This window comes from Bison bison, unplaced genomic scaffold (assembly GCF_000754665.1).
Source record: "Bison bison bison isolate TAMUID 2011002044 unplaced genomic scaffold, Bison_UMD1.0 scf7180017864271, whole genome shotgun sequence".
Taxonomy (NCBI): Eukaryota; Metazoa; Chordata; class Mammalia; order Artiodactyla; family Bovidae; genus Bison; species Bison bison.
This window is the reverse complement of record NW_011494843.1, coordinates 2,416,177-2,426,094: the sequence shown is the minus strand read 5'-3', so window position 1 is coordinate 2,426,094 and position 9,918 is coordinate 2,416,177. Positions and strand designations below refer to the sequence as shown.

Below are 9,918 nucleotides of genomic sequence, written 5' to 3'. Positions count from 1 at the left end.
TTTTTCTGGAACTCTCTTGTTTTTTCCATGATCCAGCAGATGTTGGCAATTTGATCTCTGGTTCCTCTGCCTTTTCTAAAACCATCTTGAACATCAGGAAGTTTACGGTTCACATACTGCTGAAGCCTGGCTTGGAGAATTTTGAGCATTACTTTACTAGCGTGTGAGATGAGTGCAATTGTGCAGTAGTTTGAGCATTCTTTGGCATTGCCTTTCTTTGGGATTGGAATGAAAACTGACCTTTTCCAGTCCTGTGGCCACTGCTGAGTTTTCCAAATTTGCTGGAATAGTGAGTGCAGCACTTTCACAGCATCATCTTTCAGGATTTGGAATAGCTCAACTGGAATTCCATCACTTCCACTAGCTTTGTTTGTAGTGATGCTTTCTAAGGCCCACTTGACTTCACATTCCAGGATGTCTGGCTCTAGGTGAGTGATCACACCATCATGATTATCTGGGTCGTGAAGATCTTTTTTGTACAGTTCTTCTGTGTATTCTTGCCATCTCTTCTTAATATCTTCTGCTTCTGTTAGGTCCATACCATTTCTGTCCTTCATCAAGCCCATCTTTGCATGAAATGTTCCTTTGGTATCTCTGATTTTCTTGAAGAGATCCCTAGTCTTTACCATTCTGTTGTTTTCCTCTATTTCTTTGCATTGATTGCTGAAGAAGGCTTTCTTATCTCCCCTTGCTATTCTTTGGAACTCTGCATTCAGATGTTTATATCTTTCCTTTTCTCCTTTGCTTTTCGCTTCTCTTCTTTTCACAGCTATTTGTAAGGCCTCTCTAGACAGCCGTTTTGCTTTTTTGCATTTCTTTTCCATGGGGATGATCTTGATCCCTGTCTCCTGTACAGTGTCACGAACCTCATTCCATAGTTCATCAGGCACTCTGTCTATCAGATCTAGGCCCTTAAATCTATTTCTCACTTCCTCTGTATAATCATAAGGGATTTGATTTAGGTCACACCTGAACGATCTAGTGGTTTTCCCTACTTTCTTCAATTGAAGTCTGAATTTGGCAATAAGGAGTTCATGATCTGAGCCACAGTCAGCTCCTGGTCTTGTTTTTGCTGACTGTATAGAGCTTCTCCATCTTTGGCTGCAAAGAACATAATCAATCTGATTTTGGTGTTGACCATCTGGTGATGTCCATGTATAGAGTCTTCTCTTCTGTTGTTGGAAGAGGGTGTTTGTTACGACCAGTGCATTTTCTTGGCAAAACTCTAATAGTCTTTGTCCTGCTTCATTCCGTATTCCAAGGCCAAATTTGCCTGTTACACCAGGTGTTTCTTGACGTCTTACTTTTGCATTCCAGTCCCCTATAATGAAAAGGACATCTTTTTTAGGTGCTAGTCTAAAAGGGCTTGTAGGTCTTCATAGAACCGTTCAACTTCAGCTTCTTCAGCGTTACTGGTTGGGTCATAGACTTGGATTACTGTGATATTGAATGGTTTGCCTTGGAAATGAACAGAGATCATTCTGTCGTTTTTGAGATTGCATCCAAGTACTGCATTTCAGACTCTTTTGTTGACCCTGATGGCTACTCCATTTCTTCTGAGGGATTCCTGCCCGCAGTAGTAGATATAATGGTCATCTGAGTTAAATTCACCCATTCCAGTCCATTTCAGTTTGCTGATTCCTAGAATGTTGACATTCACTCTTGCCATCTCTTGTTTGACCACTTCCAATTTGCCTTGAATCATGGACCTGACATTCCAGGTTCCTATGCAATATTGCTCTTTACAGCATCGGACCTTGCTTCTATCACCAGTTACATTCACAGCTGGGTATTGTTTTTGCTTTGGCTCCATCCCTTTATTCTTTTTGGAGTTATTTCTCCACTGATCTCCAGTAGCATATTGGGCACCTACTGACCTAGGGAGTTCCTCTTTCAGTATCCTATCATTTTGCCACTCTTTGAATTTATTTTACCAGACTTTTATATTGTGGTGGTCATAAGTAAATAGTTATTTTAAACCCTTTTGAGGTGTGCATTCATACAGTCTTGGGTGTAAAGGAGAATTATGCTTGATCCCTGCCTTTAAGTCATTTAGGTAAGCCAAGGCAGAAATACAAATGAGACTAAATGCCCTAATATGTACATTAGGTAAAGAGCTGTTGACTGGTGTGTATTTGAATGGAGAGAGGGAGAAAAGTTTTGGACTGTGCCTTGAGGAAATGGGTTAGCATTTGTTAAAAGTGCCTGGACAAGGCAATTCAGATTTCTTCAATAAATGTTTATCAACTGCAAACCATGGGCCAGGCGTTGTACTGTGATCTGGGATCTAATTATTAACAAAAGAAATAGCTTTTTCTTCATGGAGTTAGCCTGATGCATAAGACAGATATTAAGTGAGAAATTACAGACGATATAATTAACAGAGGGAAGGGGGCAGTGAGCGGGAGAATGTTCCAGGCTAAAGGGATCGCATGTGCAAAAGTCCCAAGATAAAAGAAGAGTTCAGTGCTGCTGGTGTGAAGAAAGCTGGCATGGCTAGAGCTAGGAGAGACTAGAAAAGATAGGTCAAAATGATGGCAGTTTGGTTTTCCCTTGTGGCTCCGCTGTAAAGAATCTGCCTGCAATGCGGGAGACCAGGCTTCGATCCCTGGGTTGGGAAGATCCCCTGGAGAAGGGAAAGGCTACCCACTCCAGTATTCTGGCCTGGAGAATTCCATGGACTGTACAGTCCATGGAGTTGCAAAGAGTTGGACATGACTGAACCACTTTCACAAGATAGACAGGGGCCAGAACAAGAGGTCAGATGTGAACATGGCATAAAGCCTGTTATTAGCCTTATTTGCAGTTGACTTAAACGAATAGTGATTTTTTGTTGTTGTTGTCCTGAAATTACATGTTTGACTCTGAAATGAGATATTCATTATACTTTATGACTACAGGGCTGCCTTCTCATCCTCAGCATGAGCTGGCCAAGCGTCAGTGCACAGGTTGCCCGGGGATGGTCACCTTTTATATCAAGGGCTCTCTTCAACATGCTGAAACTTTCCTCAAGAACTTAAAGGTAACTTTACAAAATCGTTTTTTAATTTATAGACATTAAGGCCTTCTTATAGCGTTATGGTCTTCATTACTTCTCACTTCCACCCAACTCAGATTAATGTGTTTGTATCTGCAGGTCACATCCACAAACCTCTTTGTCATGAAATGCATTGGGTTAGAAAATCACTTGAAGCAAGAGTGATGCGATAGCAGATAGAACATGTTCATTTTCTTAACTCTGCAGGGGCTTTCATCCATTTGAGAGAGACAGAATGTTCTAAGCCATTTGTTTTTAAATTTATAGTGAACTAACTGCCTTTTCAAGTGAAATATTATGAAAAACCTCAGTACTGTGTCAGTGCACTGCTGAAAAACTGTACTGAAATCCAGCCTAGGAATGACTTCCCGAACCCTGTGCCTCTCAGGCTGTGTCTGCCTGGAGTGAGGGACACGCGGCCTTTGTCTAAAGTTCACAGAGGTAGGAATCTCTCCAGAGCCCTGGGAGAGAGGCCTGTGTAACTCCATGCTTTGGGCTTACTTTGAGCGCATGCAGTCATGTATTTAAGACTTTGAGTTTTAAATGCTACAAATCTAAAGAAAAGAAAAGAATGCTGCCAGATTAGTCAAAGTCTTACTGGTTCTAAAATTTGTCCACTTCTAAAATCAGAGATATAGTAGCGTACATTTAATTGCATACAGTTGTGAAAGTAACTTTTAACATGTTTGTAAAATTCTGTAACACACAGTAACACTAAATGCAACAACTGAGTTTTCCCTTCTACTCCATGATGGGGTTAAATGGATATATTCATTTGATAAGTGGTACATATTAGTGAGTAAGTTTGTATAACTTAAAAGATATTAAGAGATTTTTATATAAAGGGTAACCACAGAGCTGGGTCTCAAATGTAATAATTCTGAGGTTTGAGAGCTCATGTTAAGGTTTACTTTTATATGAGGTCAAATGAGGAAGGTATATAAGATTCACTTTGATCAACTTTTAATGTTTTAAAAGTTAACACGCCATATGTCTAATTGGTGAGATCAATTGTTAATGGCCTCATTGTTATGGATTTTATTTTCATTTTTTCTCCAAGTTTTTATCCAGTTTGTAGTTTTTGTAACAATTATTTTGTAGTTATTATTCATAATTGCCACAATTTTCCATCTCGCATTGCAGGGTCATTGTATTAAAAACATTTATTTTTAGTTTTTTTTTTAGTATTTTTATTTTAGTGGAGAATCTAAATTTTTATATATATACATATATATATATATATTTTCTTTTTGCCATAGTTATTTACTCTGGCTGAAAGCTTGGGAGGATATGAAAGTCTTGCTGAGCTTCCGTAAGTATATTTCTGTTTTTCTCAGTATTTTAAATTTGATTTCAGCCATAATGATTGTTTGAGAAAGGAGTAGGATAAAATCAGTGATTGTTCAAGTTATTTAGCAATAAGGGCAGCATGGCATTGTCCAGTTGGAATGGACTCTTAACTCAGGAGAATGGCTACTTCGGCTGCTGCTGCTAAGTTGCTTCAGTCGTGTCCGACTCTGTGCGACCCCGTAGATGGCAGCCCACTAGGCTCCTCTGTCCCTGGGATTCTCCAGGCAAGAATACTGGAGTGGGTTGCCATTTCCTTCTCCAATGCATGAAAGTGAAAAGTGAAAGTGAAGTCGCTCAGTCGTATCCGACTCTTCGCGACCCCATGGACTGCAGCCTACCAGGTTCCTCCGTCCATGGGATTTTCCAGGCAAGAGTACTGGAGTGGGGTGCCATTGCCTTCTCCACAAGAGAATGGAGACCCTGTTAAAAATCTACCGGGATCAATAAGCTGTGTTTTCCCAAGTTTTGTTTTTTTCTCTGTTTGCCTGAAGAAGATTTCAGCAGTGGTTCTCTGACCTCTGAACCAGGGCTACTTATTCTACCCAATTCTGTCCTATAAGGGAGGTTGAAGACTGAACTAGAAGGGCTGATTTCAAAGCTCTCAGAGAATGTGTTTCTGATAAAATACCTCCACATTCTTATTTGTCAGAGGAGAGCCCTACTAGTTACCATCAGGTCCATTTATTTTCTTTTCTCTGGGGTAAAAGGCTCTATGAGATAAACCCCCAAATCTAACTTAGTATTCCTGGCCCTTCGCTATCTAACCTAGCTAATTCATCTAAATTTTATCAAAGCACCAGAGGATATTAAAACACAGAAACCCAAGATCCGGGAGTCCAGCAACTTATATTACAGACAAAGAAACAAAGATTCAGAAAGTTTTGCTGATTGATCAAATGTCACACAGAAATATGTTAGCAACTTCACTCTTGAGGCTTTGCATCAAAAACAGTGAGCAGGGAGGTGAGTTTCTATGACCATGTATTATAATTATTGCAGGGATAAATCAATATCATTAGCTATTAATTTTCAGCTGTATTAGATGCATGGTATATTTCTATGTTTTAATTTTCATAAACATTTCTGAAATAACTATGTGTTGAGGAATGTCAGGGATGTCAGTCTTTATTTTTGGGGCTCCAAAATCACTGCAGATGGTGACTGCAGCCATGAAATTAAAAGACACTTACTCCTTGGAAGGAAAGTTATGACCAACCTAGATAGCATATTCAAAAGCAGAGACATTACTTTGCCAACAAAGTACCGTCTAGTCAAGGCTATGGTTTTTCCAGTGGTCATGTATGGATGTGAGAGATGGACTGTGAAGAAAGCTGAGTGCCGAAGAATTGATGCTTTTGAACTGTGGTGTTGGAGAAGACTCTTGAGAGTCCCTTGGACTACAAGGAGATCCAACCAGTCCATTCTAAAGGAGATCAGTCCTGGGTGTTCTTTGGAAGGACTGATGCTGAAGCTAAAACTCCAGTTCTTTGGCCACCTCATGTGAAGAGTTGACTCATTGGAAAAGACTCTGATGCTGGGAGGGATTGGGGCAGGAGGAGAAGGGGACGACAGAGGATGAGATGGCTGGATGGCATCACCGACTCGATTGACATGAGTTTGAGTGAACTCCGGGAGTTGGTGATGCACAGGGAGGCCTGGCGTGCTGCGATTCTTGGGGTCGCAAAGAGTCGGACACGACTGAGCGACTGAACTGAACTGAACTGAAGAATGTAGGCACGTTTCCTGTCCTGTTATAGTAGTTTACAGTTCATGGGGAGAGTCAGGCAATTTCATAATCTTAAAAAGATGATGCCCAAATAATGATTCAAACAATTAAGACAAGACAGATAAGTTTTTGTTAGTCTTTCAGGAAGATGCCTGCTAGTAAGTCTGGATGCACAAGAGGGCACACTCAGCATATGAAATTGGTTTATTTTTTGTAGTAATACAGTGTGTATTAGTTTAAGACTCTCTTAAAAGTAGACCTCACCTGATTTATTTAGGGATTTGGTTTAAAGTTGCTTGGCCATTGGGCACTCCAGCTAGGCTGTAACCCCAGTGCCAGTGGAAGAATAAATTTAGGTCAGAGCTTGTCTGTTCTGTCCTCCTCATTTCGAGTCTCCCAGCTATGCTGCAACCAGTGCAGCATTGCAATCAGCGAGAGAGAAGCAGAGCCAGTGGGTACTGGGTCGGTCTCTCAGCCTAACAACATGTGTTAGCTCAGTGGCCTTAGAAAACTCACTTATCCACTCTCCATTTCAGTTTCCTTGGTTGTAAAATGTCGGTAACAGTGTACCAGATGAGAAAATTGACTTGAGGACTGGTAACTTACAAGTCCAACTCAGCCGGTATGTGGAGGGGCTGAGATTTATATACCTGTCTTTTGCTCCCAGAGGCCTAAGTTCTTGTTTCTGAGTATTCACTCTCTTTCAGGGAATTAGAAACCTAAAAAGGAAGAAATTTTTAGGAGGATGTTTGTGTGTAAAACTTCATTAGAGTGATAGAAGAGGATATTCATTTACTATGAGCATCACTTCCTTAGAGTCATAAGAGAGGTTATTCATTTAATATTCATTTACTAAGATTTTCTTCCCATGGGCCTAAAGTGGGTAGGAGACAGTAATTCCTTCTGCTGGATGTGGGAAGGGAGGGCTGGGTGCGGGGGCAGTGTACTCAGGCGCTCAATAAGACGGTAAGCCTTTCCTCCATGATGCCTCAGCCCACAGAGATTCAGCCTCCACTGAATTCCAGCAACCCTTGTTGTCCATACTTGTTTAACGTTCACTGTAGACTGTTCTGTTTTGTGAATCATCAGTCTTTAGCTTCTGGTTTGTTACCTAGAGTAAAAATAATCTCTCCTTCTTCTTGGTTTCCCAGCTCTTACTATAGTGCCTGACCCATAGTAGGTGCTCTACCCTTACACAGGTCAATGTTGACAGTAAGTTACTAGATGGTTTTAAACATCCTCTGAGACCTCTGTGTCATGAACTGTGAGTTGAAGTTAATTCCTAGTGCTTAGTGATTGCTACTAGCAATCCTAGGTGGTTTTTTCCCTGATCTGCCTCAGAAGGTCCAATTCTGGACTGATCCTTTGATCCAAACAGAATTAATTCTGACCAGCTGTTGGTCCAAGAGGCCTCTTATAAGTACAGCTGGATGGTCATGGGGTGTTGACTTCTGGCCAAGGCCTCATTCAGGTAGGTGTTAAAATTTACACACTGAAAGCTATGTCTTTCCCTCCTGTATGCGAGCACTTGACTGGCCCTTTCAGTTTCTGATTGAGTATACCTCACTGATGGTATAAAACAACAAAAAATCATGGTTTTCATTTAAAAGCATGACTAGAAAAGATAATTTTCACAATTCCTCAATCTTTTGTTTACAAAACATTGTAGGTATATGTATGAAGGATTTGATATTTAGAATAGAAAAAAATTTGAAAATAATTGCAATTTATGAGACAGAAACATGCCTCTACTGCTACAATATAGTGATCAGAAATTTGCTCACTCTTTCTTCCAGGGCAATCATGACCCACGCATCAGTGCCTAAGAGTGACAGAGAAGTCCTTGGAATTAGTGACACACTTATTCGACTCTCAGTGGGCTTAGAGGATAAACAAGACCTACTGGATGATCTAGATCAAGCTTTGAAGGCAGCTGTGAGTTTTGTTTTAGTGTGTGTGTGTGTGTGTGTGTGTGTGTGTGTGTGCAGGCGTGTGTGTGCTTAATCTGGAGGGTAGTGGGGAAAGCCACTCTGTTTATAGAGTGGCCTCGCTGTTCTCTGTAAAGGTTTTTTCTTCTCTTATTACAATAGCATGTATAAATGTGCAGGGGAACTCAGTCCAAAGTGCAGATTTAAAAGAAGGTAGTTGTCAGAAAAGAATTCTTGGAGGAGGTGAAGGCTTTGCCTGGAGGTTTAATAATGTATTTTTCTTGTGCACCATTAATACAGAACCCTCCAAATGCAAGTTCCAACTAGCATCCCGGAATTGCTGTTGGTGACTGCTTCCTGAGACGATCAAATCTGAATAATTGAATGGACCATTAATGAGCCTCCACAGAATTTTCAAATGAAAATTTTAAGGCACCTCGTTACCTTTCACAGCTGTAATCTTCCTGGGATCATCCCTGTTAAAAAATTTCCTCTTTCCCTTATTGTAACTGACAGGTCAATTCTGTTCAGATCTTTTTATTAATTTTGATATACATGTGCCTCTGAAGGAGGTGAGATTTGTGATGCTATTGGGGATTGTATTCTTTTTTTCAAGTTTAAGATTTATATTGATTATGTTTACAATATAATGGTAATTCATTTTTGATGTTTTCTGAGGAATTTAAATTATTGAATAAATGTTCTTAAGTTAAGTGTGATTTTTGTATGTTGAAAATAGCACTCAAAGCAATGGTTTACACTTAATTATCATAAGCCAAAAATCAAATATCTGAAAAGTCTGTGAAATTCTACTGATATAAGGTTGTACTTACTATTTTTTTAAGAATAAATCTAATTACCACATGCATCCCATTGTGATATTTCTGTATTATATGGCATTAAATTATATTCCTTGGCCCTTTTAATTCCCAACTCTTAGAGATCTCAGACACTGAATTTATATGTTTAATTGTGTAACAATCATGCTCAAATCTTAGTGTTTGCAGATTAGTTATAAAAAATTTGTATATGGTGAGTCAAAAGCCACGTTTATAGAGAAATATTACCATTTTCTGAAAATTTTATCTGAAACAGTTAGTTTGTTGAGGCTAAAATAAGAAATACTTAAAATCTTTCATAGTTAGGTGCATCATCAGGATGTTACTGTCAATAAGTCATAAGTCAGATAATTGGATTTTTAAAATTTTTTGTACTAAAGCCTTTCAGTCATGTTTGCTATCACCATTTGTTTAAGTAAAAAAAAAGAAAAAAAACCCAACAATTTATCATTGAGAATTCCCTGGCAGTCCAGTGATTAAGAGTCCATGCTTTCATTGCAGGGGCCATGGGGGTTCGATCCTTGGTTAGGGAACTGAGATTCTCACATGCCACAGAGCATAGTAAAAAAAAAAAAAAAAAAATCCTGTTATTGAACCTGGAAATTCTGTCTCTGTAGGTAGCAGAATTTTGAGGCTGGTTATACCCATTTGTGGTTTCTGAAAGATTAACTTCTTTCTATTTCAGTACCTTATGGCTGTGGGGATAAACAAATGACCATTTGAATGAGAAAAGCAAAGGCTCTTTATTCTAAGCTTGCAAGGGAGTCCGTTACTGTCACTTGTTTTTTTAGCAGACTCAAAGGAAGGCAGAGCATAGAAATTGTACAAAGGTTAGTATCTGTTAATGTGGATAAGAAACAAATTTTATATTTAAAACTGATAGATAACTTTTGAATGAATAACATTAAATCACTGTCATAAATAGTAAAAAATGAAAAATGGCTAAGAAAAACAAAGGCAGACAGAAGAATGGAAAAGCTTTGTGATGTAAAGAGAAGGCTTCACCTGTGCCCTGATTAGAGGCTACTGGCCTAGGAA

The 9,918-nt window shown here is 39.3% G+C and overlaps 1 protein-coding gene across 2 annotated transcripts in view; it reads left to right on the top strand.

The window, feature by feature from the left end:
- CTH (cystathionine gamma-lyase) overlaps positions 1 to 8,909 on the top strand; it is a 26,977-nt gene extending 18,068 nt beyond the window's left edge. Inside the window, exons 9-12 of one of the 2 annotated variants that reach the window (XM_010848756.1) lie at positions 2,901 to 3,022; positions 4,297 to 4,349; positions 7,910 to 8,048; positions 8,342 to 8,909. In XM_010848756.1, coding sequence (XP_010847058.1) covers positions 2,901 to 3,022; positions 4,297 to 4,349; positions 7,910 to 8,048; positions 8,342 to 8,368 — 341 coding nt within the window. In that variant the 3' untranslated portion in view covers positions 8,369 to 8,909. Of the gene's footprint in view, positions 1 to 2,900; positions 3,023 to 4,296; positions 4,350 to 7,909 lie in introns of both variants that reach the window. The other variant, XM_010848755.1, reaches the window with a different exon arrangement.
- Positions 8,910 to 9,918: the final 1,009 nt, after the last annotated feature.